Below are 23414 nucleotides of genomic sequence, written 5' to 3'. Positions count from 1 at the left end.
AGCACTGCTTTAACCCTCTTGGGCATGGAGTTCACCAGAGCTTCACAGGTTGCCACTGGAGTCCTCTTCCACTCCTTCATGACGACATCACGGAGCTGGTGGATCATTTTCTGGAATTTTCCAAGCTGCTTAAAGGCACAGTTAACTTGGTGTATGTAAACCTCAGACCCACTGGAATTGTGATATAGTCAAGTAAATGTGAAACAATCTGTATGAAAACAATTGTTGGAAAATTACTTGTGTCATGCACAAAGTAGATGTCCTAAACTACTTGCCAAAACTATAGTTTTCTAATATTAAATCTGTGGAGTGGTTAAAAAATGAGTTTTAATGACTTCAACCTAAGTGTATGTAAATTTCTGACTTCAACTGTATATAATTATATATTGTATTAGACTGTTAAGCAACACGGTCTCTCTCTCTCTCTCTCTTTCTGTCTCTCTCTCTTTTTCTGTCTCTGTCTCTCTCTCTCTTCCAAAACTTCTCAAGCACCTTTTCTCTGTCTTCTTTTGACATGTCGACTGTAATAAGTCCTCCTTCCAACCTCCCGTCTTAGAGAGGCAGCTGTCTTGTACTAAAAGAGACTGGAGAGTTTATTGTCACAGATGCGCAGGAAATCCCCCGGCCTGTCACCTGTCCCGCGTCGATAATCTTATCGCTGCAAACCACATCGTAACGTAAAAGCTTCAATAAAACCTGCTAATCATTTATTGCCTGCTTGGAAAGGCTGCTTTCTTCGTAGGAGCGCTTGTGTGTGTGTGTGTGTGTGTGTGTGTGTCCTAACCCCTCAACAGTTTGCACACTTTCACTTTGACAGTTGGGCTACAAAGCGCCAACTGAATCAGGAAGTGTAGAGAGGGAATGAGAGGTAAGGATAGACAGCACATGGTGGAGAGGAGGCCAGCAGGTACAGTTGCTATGAGCTTGGAGTGAGACATGATTGAGGGAAAGAATAACAGGAAAAAGACAGGAAACCAGGCTGATTTCTGCGCTCATATCTTGCTTGCTGTCCTGTTTGGTGCCAGTGGTGCACTGGATATCTTGATTCTTGGTAAGTTTACTAAGGTTACTTGTTAAGTTTTGAAAGTGTTTTGGGAAGTCTTTCTGTCTTTTAAGGACTACAGTTTCTTCCAAAGTAAGTTTGCATCTGTGCTGCATTTTCTCACACTTATCTTTAGCAACAGTCATGGAAAACCTAGACATTTCAGTGAATAAAAAAAAATCCAAGCCCGGGAAAGATATGGACATTTCTATATAATATATTGTATTATATATATATATTATATATATATATATATACATATATATATTTGTAGCTATAAAATATAGCTACAATATTAAATAAAATACAATAATATATATATTTTTTATAATAATATAAATAATATTGTGTGTGTATGTGTGTATATATATATATATATATATATATATATATATATATATGTATATATATATATATATATATATATATAAAATGACACGTGCTTGCTTCATATGCAGAAGTGTATTTTATTCAAATGGCTCCATCCAAACTGTTATTTATTTGAGTGTGTGTGTTGGTGTCAAATTATGTGTGTAATCTATTTCTATAACGGCTACATAACTTTGACAAGATTGTGGCAGATGAGAAATTCAGCTTTACATCCATACGTGATTACAGGGTCCTTATTTCTGTACATGTCTGAATCTCTTTTGCCTAATAAAACATGGTGTTTAACACCCTCGAACACTTGTCTTTTCCCTTTTTAATTTAAAACATGAATTCATTTTAAATAATGTGTGGAAATGAGGGCTGTTTTGGTTTGGTGTGTGTTTGTGTACTACATATTGGGCGTTAGGTTTATAACTAACATGGTTTGAGACTACAGAGAGGTGTGATCCTGTTAATTCACTTTCTGTCGGCTACGTCCCGTCAGCTGAGGGCATAACAGTACACACATACTCGCATACACACGTGCACACAGATTTCAGGTCACCACAGAGGTTATGTAAATATTTGGCCTGTTCTGTGTCATGTAAATGTGTGTTGACTGCTTCAAACAAAAGTGCAGCGAAGTATTAATTCGTTACTGACTGACATTTTCTTCACCACCCAGCAGGCTTCATTAATCCTCTCTCTTCCTTTCCCTTTTGTTCTGTTTCTGTCAAACCTGTTTTCTTTTTCTTTTTTTGCCTACTAGAAAAACATGAGCCTTGTTGGACTTGTTCCTCATTCCTGCCCCCTTCTTTTCTCTCTGTGTGTGTGTGTGTATGGAGCAGACCAGAATCTGTGGAGGCGAGCTCTGTGGTAGTGGAGAAGTCCAGCTACCCTCACCAGATTTACAACAGCAGCTCCCACCACTCCCACGGCTACATCGGTCTGCCTTACGCCGTGAGTATCGCCCTCTGGCAAACACAACCTGTTCTATGCCGTGACCATGCCACAAATACACCCTCTGCACTCACACACCCTTTCAGTATTGACCTGCATATCTACTTCCTATGTTATCTGATCAATCCTTTACAACTTCCTGTGAATTATTCCACAGGACCATAACTATGGGGCGCGACCCCCACCCACCCCGCCAGCATCCCCACCTCCCTCTATGCTGATCCGGCCTGGCGAGGGTCTGTTTGTGTCTGGGGGTCGGGCAGGCGAGGGCTTGTTTGTGCCGGGCGGGCAGGACGAGGCGTCCCGTGGCACCACGCTCAGCACCTCGGAAGACGGCAGCTACGGTGCTGACATCACACGCTGCATCTGTGGCTTCACCCACGACGACGGCTACATGATTTGCTGTGACAAGTGCAGGTGGGACCACACACAATGTTGCCACTGTAACAGCGATTTCAAACAATCTATTGAGACACTCAACAGTTCTCACTTTTGTGTGTGGTAAATAACTGTATTTTAATGATTTAATTGGCCATGTTGACATGCACTAAGAAAACGTTTTTTTCCAGGGTTTTTGCAAAAAGCGGCATTCCTAAACGTCATGTAAACTAGAACACTGATTTCCTTATGCCGTTTTAGGGATTAAGAGAAAGTGATTTAACACCGTTAAGTCTTCCTCAGATTAGTGGTCAGCCGATATTCTGAATTTTTTAATTATCTGCATGGGCCAATTTGTTTCTTGTAGGCGCCGAGAATCGCCTGCTTACATGTGAAGGGACTGAGACAAGTAAACGACCAGTCACTGTTCATTTTGTTGTTATGTGCCATCATTTTACTAACATTATAGACTGGTGTGCAACACAGTATCATTTAAATGGTCCGCATTTCAGAGCCGCGGCAGACATGTTTGAACTCATAATGTTAAAGTGCTCGCCTCTTTCATTCTTCCTCTCTCTCATCAACAGTTCCCTGTAACTTTCAACTGTCTTGTCTAATGACAGAAAGGCAAATAGCAATAAAACTAATATCATATTCTGTCTGCAAATATGCGCATATCTCGTTTAAACAGTTCTAATAAACAAACCTCACAAAACTTGAGCCGATCCAGCATCCTGTAGAGCGCTCATTTATTTGCCTCTAAAGCACATATTCGATCAGCCTCTCCTCAACAGTTCCCTGTAACTTTTCCAATGATAAAAGGCCAATATCAATAAAACGTATAATATATATACTGTCTGCAAATATGCAGGTATCTTGTTTAAAAAGATGTAATTCATGAACCTCATGAAAATCCAGCGTTTTCTTCCAATCGAGCGCTCATCTAATATATTCCTCTGAAGTGCATATTCAGCCAGAATCAAAAACTTCAGTGTCTGGATCAAAACTTCCTCTGATAAACAAATCATGATGGTCAGTCAGTGATAATCCAAGCAGGCGATCCAGGCTGATTAAACTGTCAGGAGATTTCTGCTTGCACTGGATCCGCAGGAGCATGTGAATGCAACTTCAAAGTAAAAGCGTTGCACGTGTGCTATGAGTAAATGTCTTATTCACTATGCACTCTCTGTATATTTTTTAGAAAATGTGATTGCTAATGTGGACATGTCCATGGTTGCTGGACTACTGTGTGTACTGGTATTTCCTTCCTAATATATTAACAATTTCTTCATGTGCAAATAAATTACAAAAATGTATGACTAAAGAGAAATCAGAAGAAACTGCTATCTACCATTTAAAATACAATATATATATATATATATATATAATTTTTTTTTTTACAAAGGTAACGTTTTGTTTGAAATTGAGTAAATATAGTGGTAAATAAGAGTTTATAAATGTTTTAGCAATTTTATGTTTGTTATTTACTATATTAAATTGTGTGATATATTGGCCTATTAGCCACCCTGCTCTCTAAATATTGGAATCGGCCATTAAAAAAACTAAGACTTGACTTGGACTTGTGACCAAAGACTTGAAACTTGGCTTGGCTCCACCTGTCCCACTGCATCATGACATACATGTTGTGAGGCAGTTGCCATCAGTGAATCTCGGTGAAATCTTGGTGAAACAGTACTTGTCAAAATTGTTTGACCCATTGTGAAGTTATTAGAAGATTTGCTTGGCTACAGATGCTTCTTTAGTCTTTGATTTGAATTACTTGCATCATTTATATCAGCAAGGATCACAATGTCATACTTAAACCCTTTATTATGTCCCATTTTGGAATGAAGTTACGGCCACTGGCAAGTAACCTTTTTTATTCACTCTCCAAAGCCATTGTTTACTTGTATTTTAGCACTTAGCAAGTGTTAACTTTGGACCCTCTAATGTTCCACTCTCTAAACAGAGTGACGTAAAAGTTTTCCAGGATAAGATCAGATTACTGCTGTATGAAGAATAGCACCGAGAAGGTGTAGTGTGGATGAAAGCGTACTAATGATAAAAGTATACACAACTGAAGTTAATGTTTTTCCCATTTCTCCTCACTCTTAACTCTCTTTGGTTTTATGTGTCAGTGTGTGGCAGCACATAGACTGCATGGGGATCGACCGGCAGCACATTCCCGAGACCTACCTGTGCGAGCGCTGTCAGCCACGCACCCTGGACCGAGAGCACGCCATCCTACTGCAAACCAGGAAGAGAGAGAACATGTCTGGTGAGATTTTGCATGCACACACAGACACACAAGCACACCTGTAGACACACTAAACCTCTCCAAGAGCCAAAACAATGCCACTACTGCTGTTTCCCACAATTCAGCTGAAGAAAAGCATGTTTAGAGTCTGGTAACAGGTTGGGGTATAATGCTGTTCAAGATCACATTAGTTATTGTACTGTATACAGTTGAAGTCAGAAGTTTACATACAAATTAGCCAAATATATTAAAACTCAGTTTTTCACAATTCCTGACATTTTATCATAGAAAACATTCCCTTTTTTTAAGGTCATTTAGGATCAATACTTTATTTTAAGAATGTGAAATGTCAGAATAATATTAGAAAGAATGATTTATTTCAGCTTTTATTTCTTTCATCACATTCCCAGTGGGTCAGAAGTTAACATAAAATTTGATAATATTTGGTAGCATTGCCTTTAAATTGTTTAACTTGAGTCAAGCATTTTGGATAGCCCTCTACAAGCTTTCACAATAAGTTTCTAGAATTTTGGCCCATTCCTCCAGACAGAACTGGTGTAACTGTGTCAGGTTTGTAGGCCTCCTTGCTTGCACATGCTTTTTCAGTTCTGCCCACAAATCTTCTGTCAGATTGATGTCAGGGCTTTGTGATGGCCAGTCCAATACCTTGACTTTTTTGTCTTGAGATTTTGCTTTAATATATCCACATAATTGTACTTCCTCATAATGCCATCTATTTTGTGAAGTGCACCAGTCCCTCCTACAGCAAAGCACCCCCGCAACGTTATGCTGCCTCCCCCATGCTTCACGGTTGGGATGGTGATCTTCGGCTTGCAAGCCTCACCCTTTTTCCTCCAAACATAATGATGGTCATTATGGCCAAAAAGTTCCATTTTTATTTCATCAGACCAGTGGACAGTTACCAAAAAGTAAGATCTTTGTCCCCATGTGCACTTACAAACTGTAGTCTGGCTTTTTTATGTTGGATTTAGAGCATTGGCTTCTTCCTTGCGGAGCAGCATTTCAGGTTATCTCAATACTGTGGATATAGATACTTGTCTACCTGTTTCCTCCAGCATCTTCACAAGGTCCTTTGCTGTTGTTCTGGGATTGATTTGCACTTTACACACCAAACTACGTTAATCTCTAGGAGACGGAATGCGTCTCCTTCCTGATTGGTATGATGGCTGCGTGGTCCCATACCCCATGCTTGCATACTATATTTGGTACAGATGAACGTGGTACATTCGGGCATTTGGAAATTGCTTCCAAGGATGAACCAGACTTGTGGTGGTCCACAATTGTTTTTCTGAGGTCTTGGCTGATTTATTTTTTTCTCGTGTTGTCATGCAAAGAGGCACCGAGTTTTAGGTAGGCCTTAAAATACATCTACAGGTGCACCTCCAATTCAGTACACCTACTATCAGCACTAATTGTCTAAAGGCTTGACATGATTTTCTGGAATTGTCCAAGCTGCTTAAAGGCACAGTTAACTTAGTGTATATGAACATCTGACCCACTGGAATTGTGATATATTCAATTAAAAGTGAAACAATCTGTCTGAAAACAATTGTTGGAAAAATTACTTGTGTCATGCACAAAGTAGATGTCCTAAACTACTTGTCAAAACTATAGTTTGCTAATATAAAATCTGTAGAGAGGTTAAAAAATGAGTTTTAATGACTTCAACCTAAGTGTATGTAAACATCTGACTTCAACTGTAACTTGAACAATGCTGATGTCTGTAAGGGGAATTCTATTAGAAGGACTGCTGTCCTGCTGTATATAATTACTGGAGCTTTTTTATAGTTTGAAATATACAACCCTTTCTCACTGTGTTGTCACCTGCTGGAGATGGTTGGGCATTACAACTGTTGGTAGATTCAATGTCAAACTGTGCTCAAAGGATGCCACATTGGTGTCACATTATATTTACTATATGGTTGAGGGTTAAAGACCCCATGAAATCCAAATGGGATTTCTGTGGCATTTAGACCATGTACATAAGCTTTGAAACTATTTAAATGCCACTAAAAGTGACAAAATTAACTTTTATTTTGGTAAAACAGACCGATAGCACATCTTGCACTACAGATTTCAATCAAATGGATGTGGTGAATGTATACAAGCTAATGTACTGTGCGTGTGTTTTGCAGATGGGGACACCAGTGCTACCGAAAGCGGAGATGAGGTTCCGTTAGAGCTGTACACAGCGTTTCAGCACACCCCAACCAGCATCACACTCACCACAGCTCGTCTCGGCAACAAACCGGCTGATAAGAAACGCAAGAGGAGTGGTGAAAAGGAGCCCTCAGTGACTTCCAGGGCCAAGAAGGTCTGGTTAATGCCACATCTGGAACCACTTTTGGTGTTCAAGTGAACTGTTTAATTCCATAATTCACGTTCCTGGTCTTATTGTGCATGTCAGTACACTTTGTACACAAGGAAAAAAATGTCTTATGATCTTGTGAAACTATTAACTTTTCAGCTTATGTCACCTAGGTCCAAAAGGATGTTGGTTAATGTTAGCCAATAGTCAAATAGTTACAGTATTTAGGCATTGCTTTAGGATAACTTTTAGATGAAGCAGCCTTTCTAGAATCCAATGGTTGCTAATAGTTAACACAGTAATACACTGCCTGTTAAAATTAATGTAATAAAGATTATGGCAATCATGGCAAAAACGATGGCTCCATTTTGATGCAGAACACCCACTTTTAAGTCCCACCTACATTATTTTATGACTCTTCTACTCAATTTGTCGCATTACAGAATAATAATGGGTTGTTTTTATATTGACTTTAAATGAACAACTAATACACCTTGTGTGAGTCTGATTTCAATTTGTGTTTGTCTTTCAGTCATTCCGTGAAGGTTCTAGAAAATCATCTAGAGTGAAGGTGGGTACCATGAAGCTGAACTCCAGATTAGTCTAGATGCAAACCCCATAAGACTATTCAAATATGTGTGTACCCATGTGGGAATTTACTGTCTCATGTATGTGTGCGTTCAGGGCTCAGCTCCCGAGTGTGAGCCGGCGGATCCCCCCTCTCTATGGGAGAATAAGATGAAATCATGGATGGAGCGTTACGAGGAGGCCAGCAGTAACCAGTACAGTGAAGAAGTGCGGATACTTCTCCGAGTCAAAGAGGCTCGAGATGGCAAGACGCTGGCATACAACACTCACACTGCAGCCTTTAAACCACCTGTAGAGGTATTAGACAAACTCTCACATGAATTCCACCCAAGATTTGTCATTATTTTGGTGTGGATTTTGTAGTTTTGTATGACGCACTAACTGTCTCCTGTGATGTTTCTCACAGAGTCACATACAGAAGAACAAATGCATTCTGAAGGCTGTGCGGGACTTAGCTGCTGACTCGCTCATAATCGAATACCGGGGGAAGGTCATGCTACGACAACAGTTTGAGGCCAACGGTTACTTCTTTAAGAGGTAATTAGAAGGCTGCTAAGTGACTTTTAAACAACATAAGCTGTTTTCAAGTTCTGCAGTGTTTTTTGTTTACAACGTTCTTTGTTTGCAGGCCATACCCTTTTGTATTGTTTTACTCTAAGTTTGACGGTTTGGAGATGTGCGTGGACGCACGGAGCTTTGGAAATGAGGCCCGATTCCTTCGCCGTTCTTGCACCCCCAATGCTGAGGTGCGGCACGTCATTGAGGACGGAATGCTGCATTTATATATTTACTCTCTGAGGTCTATCTCCAAGGGTAGCGAGATCACCATTGGCTTTGATTATGACTACGGCGACTGGTGAGTACACACACACCAGGGCTGAGTATCACCAGCTACCTCATGTTTTTTCACCACTACAGGGATACTAAATTCTAATTGGTCAATTGTTGCATTGAATTGACTATTAACTAGACTGAGAAAGGCAGGTTTTAGAGAATGCATTAATCCATTGAGGACCTGACTAGATGATTTATCTTAAGTATTGATGCAATATTATAAAAAATAAAAATAATTTAGTTATATCAGCACTGCCATAACACATAATGTATGACCTTTTACCTCTCATATATTTCCCAGTACTTAAGAATTTTTATTTCTGTTTCTATATCTGTCTTTTGTAGTAAATATAAGGTGGACTGTGCATGTGTGAAAGGCAATCAGGAATGCCCTGTGCTCAAGCATAACCTGGAACCCACGGAGAATCTGGGCTCCAGCACACGACGGCGTTGCCGTAAGGACAAAGAGCCACCACAGGACGAGAGCGGACAGAACCAGAACCTCACAATGGATTGTGACGGGCCTAATGGGAAATCGCTGCATGACGGCAAACAGAGGAAGCTTTCTCCGTTACGCCTCTCAATATCTAACAATCAGGTATAAAAACTTAAACTTTATACACACACACACACACACACACACACACACACACTATCGACAACAAAATCAGTCTCGTACCTACTTAAATACCATTCCTGGGTTCTTATTGTCGTGAAAAACATGGCAATATTAGAGAATTTCTCAATTGTGATATCCAGTCCTGGGAAAGTCACAAAAATAGATATAGTGTATATAATTGTTTCTAGTTATGCTCAGTTCTAAAATATGTAATTGCCTAGAAATTGCTCTTTGTGAGTCTAATCTCTGAAAGCCCTTATCTAATATTCACAACCTGGAAAAAGAAATCCATTGGTCAAAAATGCTTTTGAAAACCTGCATTCTCATCCCAGTACAAGAGAAACTCCAATCTTCCACAAACATCTATCTTCATTTATGACTTTTGTGTTTGCATGTAAATGTTATCTGTGTTTATTAATCTGTGCATGCATCTATCTTTATTTGGTACTTTATTTGGTCATTCTAATTATCTATTTACTCATCTGTGTATCATCCACAACTCCTGCCCGGCTCTGATTACAGTGTCCGTTAAGCAGAAAACAAATTTTCTCAATATTTTGTTCCTACATTTCAATGGTGGTGGATGTCAGAATGTTAAATCTTCCTTGTTTGTCATGCTAATGAAAGTGTGAACGAATCAACCCTTGCCGTCATGCCGCATAAAATATTTTTGGACATCCCCGAAAAAGTAACTAGTTGGTGGCAATGCAGACACTAAGAAATGGCTAACCCTCCTGATTTGTCAGCAAATGCATTAAATGCACAGATTTCCACAATATCTACGGCGAACCATGTCCCGAGTCGATAATTGCCCCAAACCCTCCCACAATCTTTCTTCCTCTCTAATGCTCCTCCTGGTCTGTTGCCAGGCGATGATAAAGGCCCCTCTCCCCCTCTTGCAGGATCCTGAGTTAATAGAGGATCTAGAAGAGAAAACCTCCATTAGCAATGAAGTAGAGATGGAGTCAGAGGAGCAAATTGCAGAAAGGAGGAGGAAGATGGTAAGTGTGTCCATGGGGAAATGACTGCTTTGGCAATCACGGTCACCATGGAAACGCTACTGCCCCCACCCCACCATCCTTGTCTTTTCCCCACCTCGTTCTGTGGTGATTTGGTTAGCTCCCAGAATGCTCCACCATTGCTCTCTCCCCCCTCCTTCATCCCCCTCTGAAGCTCGCGCCGATGTCGCTGCTGCTGCTGCCGCCACCGCTTTTCTTTTCCTGTCGCTATGTAGTTTAACCTCCTCCAAGGTTAGTGCAAGGCAAATCCCCCTGCTTTCTTTTTCTGCTGCATACTTTCTGTCTGGTCCTCCTGTAGGATGCTTAAAGATTGGAACCCTTTAATTTTATTTCATAATTTCTTTCCTCCACCATGACTAAATGTCAGGATTATGTTAGTAGTGAAAGATGTATCCTGGTTTGGTTAGAAAGATCCTCGAACCAATGAGTAAATAATGCAAGAAAGCACTTCTGAAGATTCTGTGACTGCAGCACAGGAAACACCTGTAGACGTACTGTAGCTCTGTTCCAAACCTAGTAAGCTGCCTTGCTGTCCACTGCCTGCAGTAGTGCCTTCTGGGCAGCATCCTAACTGAAATAAAACCTCCAATTTGGAACATTCAATTAAGGTAGCAATGCTGCTTTATCCAAATATCACTTATGCGAAGCAAACAGGAGAATGGACTCAACTGATTTCAATAGAGTTTGCTATAAACTAACTAAAGCTCATTGCTATAAAATCTATATAAGATATAATGCTGGCTTAGAATTTGTGCAAATAAGGTATGTTAGAGTCCAGCATAAGCATTAATGTGGGGAGAGTGCTTCTGCCTCAAAATGCTGCTTATATAGGCAGCTCACTAGGTTTTGTAATAAAATCTGTTGCTCTGTATTCCAGAAAAAACATGCTGTTTGGATTTACATGTCTATTAGCATAGAACTGAGACTTGTTAATCTGGTTGTATTCCCCTATTGATTGGGCTGACAGTATAAACTTTTAACCTGTTGTGTCGTTCTTTGATTAAAGGTGTTGTAAGTGATTTTAGCATTCTGAAGCTTTCACGTGACTGAGCCGTTGAATTAGTCACACCCCTGCTCTAAAACCAAATATAATTTTGAGACCAAAACAGAGCAAAAGAGCAGCATTGTTTGTTCCTGTGACTTTCAAATTCAACAGTGGCACAATAGTACCCTCATCTTACAAACATTATGAATCATAGCCTCAGTGATCCACTTCAAATACAACACTATGAGAACAAGCAAAGTGATTGGCAAGTGAAAAGCGTCAATGTCCGTGGCTTGCAGACACATTTTTGTTTGCAGTTTACGAAGTCTACAGCTGTCACAGAGTGAGATATCTCAGGGTACATATTTCATTAGTATCTTTAAGCGAGTTGGAACATTTTTTGAATATTTTTCCATGAAAAAAATTGCTTACAGCACCTTTTAAAATGAAAGATTATAATAATTGTATCCATTTGCATATGAGAGTTCACAACACTTCACGTCTCAGTACACCCAGAATGTCTGCTCAGTTGAACTCTTCCTCTCATTAAGTACATTTACTGGCATTCATGTCCAACCAGGCAGCTGTTCAAAACTGCTTCCTAACTAGCATCAAAAATTCTGAAAGAAAACCAAGATTACATTCACATTCAAAAAATATATTTAATATATATATTCGAGATTTCAATGATTCGTTTTTCCAGATCAAGAGTTTGCTAATGGGTTACGTAATGCATAGCTCTTGTTGTAGATTATGTGTAGTAACAATGACTTAATATGTGCTGCCTGTTTTGTGTGATGTTTTGGCCACCTTTTTTTTTGCTTGCCACAAATGGTTAATAGGGGATGGAAATATTTTGTAAAGCTGTGCCTCCTGAACCCAATGCACTCCCCAAACTTTCCTCAAACAAATTCAGAAGTTGGCAGCTGCCCCTGGAATGCTCGGGAAAATAAACTCACAACCAATCCTAAAATGCCTTTATTTACATAAACATTTTGAGTAAAAGCTTGTCTATAACCAACGACGACACGCTAGTAGGAAAAGTTTATGATGAGAGTTAAAATCAGAGTGGAATTTTGTGGAATGTCCCCATATTTCCCCTCATTTAATGTTTTATTCAACTGGCCAGCAAGGCAGTTATGATATCCCTTCAAACTTATTAGATCTCCATTACCCCTTTTCCACCGAAACTGTACTGTTGATCGGCCGGAGGATCTACAAACCTGGCTCGGAACCAGCGCAGGTTAGCACATGAGAACCAAACAATGTCATAATTGACATTGACATCACAAAAACAGCACATCACAGTCATTGTAAACAAAGACTTTTAGTTTTAAGATTTCTTAAGATTTCAAGTAATTTAATTTGACATCTTCATGCCATTACGACCTGGCATTGATGTGATGGTCATAAATAAATAAATTCATAGCTTAACGTGAAATTTGTAAATAAAATCATTTGATTTCAGTCTAGCTAGATTTCTAATTTGATTTCAGTCAAGCAAGACACAGCAACATTGGGTTGAAAAGATCAACATTGGCATGATCTAGTGGTTTGTACAACCAATAGAAAATGGTGAATGTTTACCGAAATCTAGTATGTTTTAAAACGTCTGGTGACGCTAGTGGTGCAGAAATGACACACTTCAACTTTAAGGGGCTGTTGTGGAGTTTTTCTGGCACTAGCACTGTCACCCTGCTGGTAGAAATTGGGTATTCCCATTAATCACACATTATCCCCATACTGAAGCTCTGCAACACTACCCATATAGGACTATATATGGGTAGTAGAGACATATATATATAGAGACATATGATTGTGTGCATGGCGGTATGAATGAGCTGTTGGCCTGTGCTTGTTTAAACCCTGATGGCTGTCTCTCTCGGCACCATTCAGGGAGGCCCAGCAGAGGAGTCCCATCGTCATGGTGTGGGGGCTTCCTGCTGCGTAGCTGTGACAAAGGAGGTAAACCTGCCCTCTCTCATATCCCCAAACAACACCAACCCCACCCACCTCTGCCTTTTACTGTACAGGAGAGCCCCACACTGTAACCCCACCATCCTGTGCGCACTGATCCCACACTGAGGCTGGCGACCAGGCATGCAGCCCTCAGTCACTCAACATGGCCTACCTCAAGACACCCACATGTGGGATTTGTTGATGTTTTTTTGGGAGGACATAAGCAGTCACAATTTTTTCTCACACATGTACACTCCACCAATGGATGCGCTTTTTTTCTTTCACACTTCGGAGGAGTCTTATTTTTCCCCTTGACCAAAAGCGAACTGTCCCATTTCTCTCTTCCCGCCTTTTGCTGCTGGCTATGGCCTGCTGATTGCACTAAGTTGCTAGCTGGGCTCCCAACTGTCATCTAGAAACTAGACTCACTGTTTCCTTTTTTGCCTTTCTGTCTATCATTCACTCACGTAGACACGCGAAGAGAGGAAGATGGAGGCAATTCTGCAGGCATTTGCTCGGATGGAGAAGAGAGAGAAAAGGCGAGAGCAGGCGTTGGAAAGAATTGGCACTAAGGGGGAGATTGGTGGGCGCAGCGAGATTAAGGAAGAGCTTCCTGCCACACCAGAGGCTGAATCTCCTGCTTCGTTACAGGTACACATCTTTCAACACTGCACATTCGCAAACATGACTTGGTCTCAAAATATACACATGTATATGAATGCAAATGTGTTTAGCTATGCAAGCTCGATTTTAGGCATTGTTGCATTCCGGAATGTGTTGTTACGCAATTCAGGATGGAATGCAGTGCTGTATTCCAAGTAAGGGGGCGCTATAGTGGCCATTAGCATAAACCTAATAGCCTTCTACAGTCTTCTGTTGGCAGTTTTCTCTTTCAGATCAACTACTGTAGCAGAGCAACGCTTCGAGAATCTGGCTGAGCAAGTTATATCTTTTATGACTTTTTTCTAAATAACAACACATCTGATTTGATCGCTCAGACATTTTAATGAAACACTGTTGCCCCCTTCAGTACTGAGGTTTTTTACCCACAAAGTAATGCAAAAATGTAATTTATGTACAACGCAAATGCACACTTGCAATTCGTTGGCTGACATGCCTGTTTTTTTTTACATTTTAGCCCATGGTAGAGGTGGTAAAGGAGGAGCCATGTCTAAAGCCTGCAAAGGTGTGCCGTAACAAACAGAGGAAAAGCTTCTCACGGAACCGCACGCACATTGGACAGCAGAGGCGACGATCACGCACCGTTAGTGCCTGTTCGGACTTGCCGCCCAGTTCCCCAGGCGATGCTTTGGAGCCTTTAATGGTAGAAACTCATGAAGGAGAGACGCCAGCCGTCTCCGAGACTGAAGTTCCACCATCACATGTCCCTGACACAAGCCCACCCCACAGCGGCTCAACCACCCCAACATGCCGCAGTGGACAGAAGTACCCCAAAACTAAAAAGGTACAATTCTTCACCAGTGATTTTATTTAAACAGACTGTACAATAGTTTATTGGGAGTTTTACAACTGCAAATTGTCTTTCTCAGCAGCACTTAGTGAGCGAGTGGATAGGTGGTGACAAACAGGAGCGGGGAGCTTCACAGACACCGGAGCCTCCTCCAGAGAGACCGCTGAGGATCAGCAGTGACCCTGAGGTCTTGGCCACGCAGTTGAACTCGCTGCCAGGAATGGCCTGCAGCTCACACATCTACAGCACGCCCAAACACTACGTCCGCTTCTCGTCTCCGTTTCTAGCCAACCGCAGCCCTAGCACACCTGGAGTTCCCACGGGTCGACGGCGCTCACGAGAACTGCCCGAAACACCAACCACAACTGGCTCTTGCAAGAAGGTAAAATTGAAAACGGTTGTTATATCAGTTTGCATAGGCCAGCAAGACTATTACTATTGTTTATATTTAGTTTTAAGCATTTGAAAAAAACCTCTAACACTAAGTTTTAAACTTATGCAAACGCAAACTCACCCCACACTGCTTATGCTTAATATATAATTAAGTCAGGTTTTGCACTGGCAAACCTAATTAAAAAATTAGCAAGAGCCTCTCCCATTTTATAGGAGCACAGTTTAAGTATTCATATTCAGGCAAGCAAGGCTTCTGTTCTGACTCCATTTTTTCTGTGCAGCGCTGGCTAAAGCAAGCTTTAGAAGAGGAGGGCTCCACCAGCCCAGGAGGAGGGCGACCAGCTCTGCTGATGCCCAGTGAGAGCCCTCTCAGCCCTTCTATCAACGGGGAGTCCTGTAGCCCTCTACCCTTTTATAACGGCAGTTGCTCATTACCAGGTAGGCCAGCAGACTAAGTCTAACTTGAAGTTAATTAAGGCTGCCAAAAGCTTCCAAAATCTATTTTATTAAATGTTCTACAATGTGTTTGCAGAGTTGCCTACACCATTGAAGAAACGGCGCTTATGTTCGATCGATCCTTGTATGTCAGAGAGTTCGTCCCCATACGGGTCTCCCTGTGCCACCCCAACCCGAACAGAGTCAACAGATGCACCAGGCACGCCCCTGCTGCTAGCCACGCCTCCTCGACCACGCCCAGAGGAACCCAGTACTGAGCCCTCGACACCCTTGCAGATTCCCACCCACCCTCTACCACCGGAGGTAAGCACGCACCTACAGAGTAGTGGTTAACTTTTATAGTCATTGTTGTTGACTTACAAATAATTCCTGAAACTGTATGTAAATGTAATTTATGATGCATTATTTTGGTAAAAGCAAACGTTTTATTTTAGTGTTGACTTTAATTTCTCTGTAAACAGAGTGAGTCATCTATGGACAGCTCTCCAGATGGTTGCCGAAGGCCTAGCACACAAGATGTGAGTTCACTACCTACGTTAGATCTCCAATCCCTGCTACAATGGCTTTTACTGCATGTAACATTGCCTGATCTAACATTTAACATTCTCTTTATTTCAGGACGAGCACCCTCCTTCATTGTTGGCGTCTCCAAGCATGAGGACCACAAGTCTTGATACTGCTCCACAGGAGTCTACAAAACCTGCAGGGTCCCAGAGTCCTCCACCCTCCCTTGCTGACCCCCAGGATGGAGCAGGAGATGAAGGCTTGGAGGTCGAGGGTGCTGCTTCAGATGCTGCATCAACATCTGAGACACCAACATCCTCTTATCCCCCCTGGATGAAGAGTCCAGAGCGAGGTGGCCTCTCGTTTTCCTCTGTGAACTCTAATCTGAGAGACCTCACGCCCTCTCACACCTTAGAGATGGGGGCATACAGGCCGGATTCAACCTCTGCCAGCCCCTTCAGTGAGACAGCGCCCTTCTATTCCTGCAGTGAGGAAAGCAGTGGCGTGACTTTCACACGCTCACTGAGTGCTGATGGTACAGGGGAGGGAGGCGCTGCAAAGAACCCACAGAAGAAAAAGGTTTGATTTGTTTCGTAATTGTGAAATGTGCCGAATTTACTTTGAATTCAAATTTCTGTAGTAAATATTAAGCTCCCAACAGTCATAGAACAGCTGGAACATCAGGAAATTGTGGCTCAGTGTTCTTTAAAACTTTTGATTTCCAGGCCTTAAGAAAGTAATGGAAATGTAAAACAATTCATAGTAAGTAATAGAAAAGGCATAAAGATTATTAAAAAAACCAAATAATTTAAACAATTAAAAGCGGATTACATTTTGTAGTTACACTTGGCTTGAAAAATATTTAATGGCCAGAAATTACAATTATTTCCAAGATATATATTTGAATAAATTATACAGTAATTACAAACTTGAAAAGTGATGGAAAGTTTCTCTTAACTAATTGTGTGTGTGTGTGTGTGTGTGTGTGTGTGTGTGTGTGTGTGTGTGTGTGTGCGCGCGCACACACACACTGCTCTGGAAAAAATTAAGAGAACACTGCAAAATTATCCGTTTCTCTGGATTTACTTTTTATAGATGTGTGTTTGACAACATTTCTCCCATATTCCAAATAAAAATATTGTCATTTAGAGCATTTATTTGCAGAAAATTACAACTGGTCAAAATAACAAAAAAGATGCAATGTTTTCAGACCTCGAATAATGCAAAGAAAACAAGTTCATATTAATTTGTAAACAACGCAATACTAATGTTTTAACTTGGGAAGAGTTCAGAAATCAATATTTGATGGAATAAACCTGATTTTCAATCACAGCTTTCATGCATCTTGGCATGCTCTCTACCAGTCTTTCACATTGCTGTTGGGTGACTTTATGCCACTCCTGATGCAAAAATTCAAGCTACTCTGCTTTGTTTGATGGCTTTCTTTGATGGCTCACTGTTGGCGTCTCCCAGATCTAACGTAGGTAGTGAACTCACATCTTGTGTGATGTGACGCCAACAGTGAGCCATCTTGATCACATTCCAGAGGTTTTCAATGGGCTTCAGGTCTGGCCATGACAGGGTCTTGATCCGGTTGTCCTCCATCCACACCTTGTTTGGACCTGCCTGTGTGGTATGGAGCATTGTCCTGATATAAAAAACAATCCTCAGAGTTGGGGAACATTATCAGAGAAGAAGGAAGCAACTTTTCTTCCAGGATAACCTTGTACGTGGCTTGATTCATGTGTCCTTCACAAAGTTGAATCTGCCCGATTCCAGCCTTGCTGAAGCATCTCCAGAACATCAACAATCCTTCACCAAATTTCACAGTGTGTGCGAGACACTGTGGCTTGAAGGCCTCTCTAGGTATCCATCTAACCATTAGACGACCAAGTGGAGAATCGGTGATGATCTGTGGGTGCTTAAGCAAGGCTGGAATTGGATAGATTCGTCTTTGTGAAGGACACATGAATCAAGCCACGTACAAGGTTATGCTGGAGGAAAACTTGCTTCCTTCTGCTCTGACAATGTTCCCCAACTCTGAGGATTGTTTTTTCCAGCAGGACAATGCTCCATGCCACACAGGTGTGGATGGAGGACCACCGGATCAAGATCCTGTCATGGGAAGCCCAATTTCCAGACCTGAACCTGATTGAAAACTGGCACAGACATTGACCATGAAAATAAAAAATGGCACTCCAAATCTAAATGGTATCGACCCCTGCTCTAGAATTTACTCCGAATGGTTCCAAAAGCAAAAAACATCCAGTGAGTGGCAGTTCTGTGGACAGTAATACCTTGTTGATGAGAGAGGTCAACAGAGAATGACCAGCCTGGTTCAAACTGACAAAATCTACAGTAACTGCGATAACCGCTCTGTACAATTGTGGTGAGAAGAATAGCATCTCAGATTAGCATTCTAACAGTTTTGGCAGCATGAGGGGGACCTACACAATATTAGGCTGGTGGTTTAAATGTTGTGGCTGATCTGTTTGTGTGTGTGTGTGTGTGTGTATATATACACACACACACACACACACACACACACACACACAGTTGAATCAGAAGTTTACATACACCTTAGCCAAATACATATATTATTATTATTTTAGTGCAATCTCAATAAAATTACATAAAATTTACTGTCATGTGATCTCGAAAGACCAGAAACGTCATGGAAATTCATTGATCAAAAGGCCTGTGAACCCTTAATGTCATGTGATGCCACTTAAAACTTGTTAACTGACTGTAAACATCTCTTGTGTTTGTGCCGTTAGGTCTCTCTTCTGGAGTACAGGAAACGTCAGCGTGAGGCTCGGCGAAGTGGCTCAAAGGGAGAGTGTAGCTCACCTGTTTCCACAGCACCACCAGTGGATGTGTTTCCTGTTGCTGTGGAAATTGCCCCTGAGCCACCACCTCCTGCCACAACACCGACCCCGAGGACCCCTCAGCCTAGTGAGGAACCAGACACCCCACCTCAGGGAGAGAGAGATGGAGAAGGCCAGTGGTATGTCTTTATAGTATCTCTCAGCCTTCTTTAGCACACTTCATTTCACTAGAGATTTGTTTTGGATGTTTGGATTGGGTAGTTTGGGTACACAGATGCCCACCTTAAAATATTTGTGTGGAAATTTTGCTCAAATTTATGGTTTAATAGACTAATTGATCCGTGATAAGTGAGCACAGCAGCAGAATCAGCAGTTTTAGAAATATTACTTATAATGAAGAAAGTGTGGTGTACTCTATATAACAATAGTTTTATATAATTTTGTATTTACAGGACATCTTCCACATCAGTGGAGCAGGCCAGGGAACGCAGCTACCACAGGGCCTTATTGTTGAGTGACCATCGCAAGGATACAGGTAAGAGAAAAATACAGGTTTCTCGCTGTCATGAAAAACCTGGAAATAAAGGTTTTGAAATTACTATTTCAAAAAGTCAAGAAAATTAATGACATCTTAAATGTAGAGCTGTCAATTAATGTGTTAATGTATGCAATTAATTTAAAATGTTTAATGTGATTTTTTTTTTTTTTTTTAAACATTTTTTTATTTATTTTACATGATTTACCACTTTTGACATTCAGCTTTGTGTGATTTCTAAACACTGGCTGGAATTGAGCAGAACCTTTGCAATGTGTCCAGGGACATTACACTGACGTAAACGACACAAACACGCACACAACAGTGATTCTGTGTCAGTGATCAAGTGATGGAGAAAGAACCTCTTACAAAACAAACACAGATGGGACTTATTACAAAAATCAAGTACTTTGCGTATTTTGTAAGGCGGATTTTAATTACCCCTATTAATAACCTCTGTGGCAGGCTAGATTGTTGGAGTTGTCAGCAGAGTTTTGACACTCATCCAAAATTTTTACAATTTCAACTTTGACCCAGTTGACGGACAATTCAGCTGAAGTATCATTTTGTGGGCAGTGCCAGCACTTAAAGAAGGACAAACGTTGGCCATGTACAGAATGGCACACTACTCTTACTATTTATGTCATACACAGATATGACAGAAGCAGTAATAAGAGTTGTATGGGTAGTATGCCATTCCGAAAACGGCCGTTCTTTGTAGCACTTTTCATGTGGAGTTTAAACTTTAAAGCGTCACTTGGCTTTGGTTTGAGGAGTGCGTTGACGCCCTGATGCTAATCGTATGAATGTGGCTTCATGATTGCTGTTGGCAAGTGGATAGCCACAGCCTTCTGGCAGATTAATATTGTGAAGAATGAGAGTTTAAGAGATTTAATGTGCATTGCAATGAATATGCAACCTATGAGGACTGTTTTTTTTTTTGTTTGTTTTTTCAATTCAACCTCCCACTTTGACTTTGGGGAAAATCATTTTGACAGGAGAAGTATAAATAGTCAAATTTCAGCACTTTTAAAATCTGTTATTAAATGTGAGTAACTCTCAAAAGTCATGCAATGAATGTTGATTAAAAGTTATAGGTGTTGAAATTATGGAAAGTATGTAATATCCTCTAATATTCCTTTGAGTTAAAAATGTCAATTTTGTCTTGACTTTAGACAGTGGAGAGACAGAGGGTGGGGACGTCCAGATGAAGGAATGTCCTTCACCCAAAACCTGCAAGAGCCCTTCAGCACATGCAGTAAGAAACACTTCTCTAAACACAGTTTTCTGGCTTATCAGTGTTACATTTTTGCTCATCACCATATATTTCTTCACTTACAGCCCTGTTCTCCAGCACCCCAGACGGTTGCTCGCCCATCAAAGGAGGAAGACAGTGAAGCTCAGCCTTCTGGTCCTGCTCAACCCCTAGCACTGTCCATCCAGCAGTCCAGCAATAAGAACCCAAGCTCCAAACCGGCCGCTCTGACACCCAGCAAGCTCCACAGTGGTTCCCAGAGTCACTACGCTGGATCTTCACTCATGCACTCTCCCAAAGCGCAGCCCCAAGGTTCACCTTACCGCGGCCAGCGAGCCTTCCTCACAGCTCCGCCTCAGAACCAGCCTCAATCCCAGGCCACATCAGGCCCGGCTACTTTCCCTCAGTTCAACCCCCAAAATACCCCACCGCCTCCGCCCCCTCCTCCCCCAGCACCACCCACCTCTTCTTCCTACTTCCCTGCGCAGCCAACTGCAACTTCTACGCCGTTTCCTGCATTCAAACCAGCTGTGGCCTCACCTTTTCCTCCTGGCTCACAACCTCTCCTGCAGCCACATCATGCTTTGCATTACCAAAGCAGTGCTGCCCCGCCACCACCACCCCCTCCTCCGCCACACCCGCAACCTGGCCCCGCTTTGCTGCATGTCAATCTACAACCTCCTCCAATGGCGCAGCACCAGCTGCTGCTGAGCTCTGCCCCACCCCCTCCTCCGCCACCACCGCCTCAGGGACAGAGTTCCCAGCAGCCCCCACCAACTAGTGGCACGCTTTTGTCAATCAAAACAGGACCACACCCACCTCCTCCCCCAGCGCCCTCTAGTAGTGCGCCACACCCATTCCAGAGCATGGGTGGCTTCCAAACCACTCTACTTCACCAATCAGCACCAACCAATCCCTCAGTAACCCCTTCCACCTATCAACAAACTGTATTACCCCCACCCCCTCCTCCACCACCCCAACAAACTCCACCCACACTGACCCCGCCCAATCCAAATGTCTCACAGATCGTCGGCAGTAACAGAGGACCCGCCCCTTCGTCCGCCCCTTACCACAACGCCGGATATATGGGCACAGGATGGCACTGACCACACCCATCTAAATCCCCGGACTCACTCTAAGAGAGGGGAGGAGCTACACCGTGTAACATAGGCAACACAGCATCACTGTAAATATTTTCTATGTACCTTTTCAATAAGGCTAATGGAAAACGTCGGGGGGGGAAAGGCTACATTTTAAAAAAGAAAAATGAGAAACTGTAAAACAAAACTGTGTAAAAGATGATGGTCAATGAACCTTGAACCACTTGCCCTAAACCCGCTACATCTTCTTCCCATAACCTTGTACTGCCATCCTGTCTTTTCCAGATGTCTTTTTTTTTTTTTTTTTTTTATGTTGTTATTCATTTTAATCTCCTTTTCCAGTCTCCTTTGCAATGCAATGGGACATTCCAGGTTCATCCACAACTTTCCCTACTTTTCCTGTTCTCTCTGTTTTTTCTCTCATCAGTTATTTGTTTTATCTAGTGGCTCATTATATAGCAAAAAGTTTTGTATAGAGAAAAAAAAAATACAGAATTATTATTTTTTTTATTCCTCCATGTAACAAAAATATCTGTGGACCGCTGCAGAAATTCAGAAGAGACCTTTCCAGTAGGCCACTTCACTGCCCTGGGAGAGACTGCACTTGTGTGAATGATTGAGTGTCTGTTTTTAAGTGGAAGGGAGCGTGTATGCTTGAGTGCCATCCGTGTCCATGCGCATATTTGACATGTGCTAAAGAGGCGGAAGGTATATACAGTGCAGACAGTTACGTGCTGTTCTCTAAGGCACCTTTAGGGAGCGAGGTCCTTCCTGTAGGCATTAAGCAGCTTATTTTTGAATATCAATGGTTATTTGTAGAAAGTGTAATTTAATGTATAGGTGGTTACTCCAGCTTTCTCCAGAAACAGTTGTAAATATTGGCTTCTTTTCTTTTCTATGCTTGTATAATTCGCTCCCATCCCCATTTTGGAATATGGTTGTAAATATAAGCGCTCTTGGCTTAAAAGCTGAATGTTTCTGTGATCGTAGCACTATTTTTATTTCTTCCTCTAGTTTATTTTTACTGTTTTTGTGTGTATGTGTGTGTGAAGAACAGAGGTTCACAGACACAGCACTGGTTGGCTATTTTCATGGTTCATTATAATAAATCACTGTAATGACAGTTTTATACCAACCAAAGTGTCTGTGTTTTACTGGGAAGGGCAGTGGGGTGTTTGTGTTTTTGTAATGTGTTATGTGGTTTTCTTTCACCATGAATGTCTCAGGTAAAGATGACACGCTTTGAGGTACCAGCCTGCTTTTTCCCAGACTCTCTTAGGGCTTCAAGGACCATCACCTTTGGTATTAATTATATAAACCTACCTACATCTTTTAGTTTAAAATGGAAGCTTGTGCCCAGAATAATTCCACTGAAAGCTTTGTTCTAGAACATAAATTAAATAGTCATACCTTAAATGTTATTTTAGAGCTGTTGTGTTTTTAAAAATGCATATTGCTATCACAATGCTAATTAAGGACTACAACTACTATGAGCATGAGGGCAACGTGCGTTATGAAATGGAAAACAGTTGT

General features: G+C 41.5%; 1 protein-coding gene across 6 annotated transcripts in view; it reads left to right on the top strand.

Annotated features, from left to right (window-relative positions):
* Positions 1 to 23021, top strand: part of kmt2e (lysine (K)-specific methyltransferase 2E) — a 48094-nt gene extending 25073 nt beyond the window's left edge. The window contains exons 1-22 of one of the 6 annotated variants that reach the window (XM_052120523.1): positions 829 to 1051; positions 2260 to 2371; positions 2529 to 2788; positions 4888 to 5027; positions 7163 to 7341; positions 7868 to 7906; positions 8020 to 8220; positions 8330 to 8460; positions 8552 to 8779; positions 9103 to 9355; positions 10279 to 10377; positions 13811 to 13990; positions 14478 to 14804; positions 14890 to 15192; positions 15485 to 15641; positions 15736 to 15962; positions 16121 to 16177; positions 16278 to 16742; positions 18941 to 19170; positions 19444 to 19526; positions 20702 to 20784; positions 20868 to 23021. In XM_052120523.1, the coding sequence (XP_051976483.1) occupies positions 2586 to 2788; positions 4888 to 5027; positions 7163 to 7341; positions 7868 to 7906; positions 8020 to 8220; positions 8330 to 8460; positions 8552 to 8779; positions 9103 to 9355; positions 10279 to 10377; positions 13811 to 13990; positions 14478 to 14804; positions 14890 to 15192; positions 15485 to 15641; positions 15736 to 15962; positions 16121 to 16177; positions 16278 to 16742; positions 18941 to 19170; positions 19444 to 19526; positions 20702 to 20784; positions 20868 to 21887 (4605 nt within the window). In that variant the 5' untranslated portion in view covers positions 829 to 1051; positions 2260 to 2371; positions 2529 to 2585 and the 3' untranslated portion in view covers positions 21888 to 23021. Of the gene's footprint in view, positions 1 to 828; positions 1052 to 2259; positions 2372 to 2528; positions 2789 to 4887; positions 5028 to 7162; positions 7342 to 7867; positions 7907 to 8019; positions 8221 to 8329; positions 8461 to 8551; positions 8780 to 9102; positions 9356 to 10278; positions 10378 to 13276; positions 13346 to 13810; positions 13991 to 14477; positions 14805 to 14889; positions 15193 to 15484; positions 15642 to 15735; positions 15963 to 16120; positions 16178 to 16277; positions 16743 to 18940; positions 19171 to 19443; positions 19527 to 20701; positions 20785 to 20867 lie in introns of those variants that run through there. The other 5 variants (XM_052120519.1, XM_052120517.1, XM_052120521.1 and 2 more) reach the window with 5 other exon arrangements.
* Positions 23022 to 23414: the final 393 nt, after the last annotated feature.

This window comes from Xyrauchen texanus, chromosome 47 (assembly GCF_025860055.1).
Source record: "Xyrauchen texanus isolate HMW12.3.18 chromosome 47, RBS_HiC_50CHRs, whole genome shotgun sequence".
NCBI lineage: Eukaryota > Metazoa > Chordata > Actinopteri > Cypriniformes > Catostomidae > Xyrauchen > Xyrauchen texanus.
This window is presented reverse-complemented; position numbering and strand designations above follow the sequence as displayed.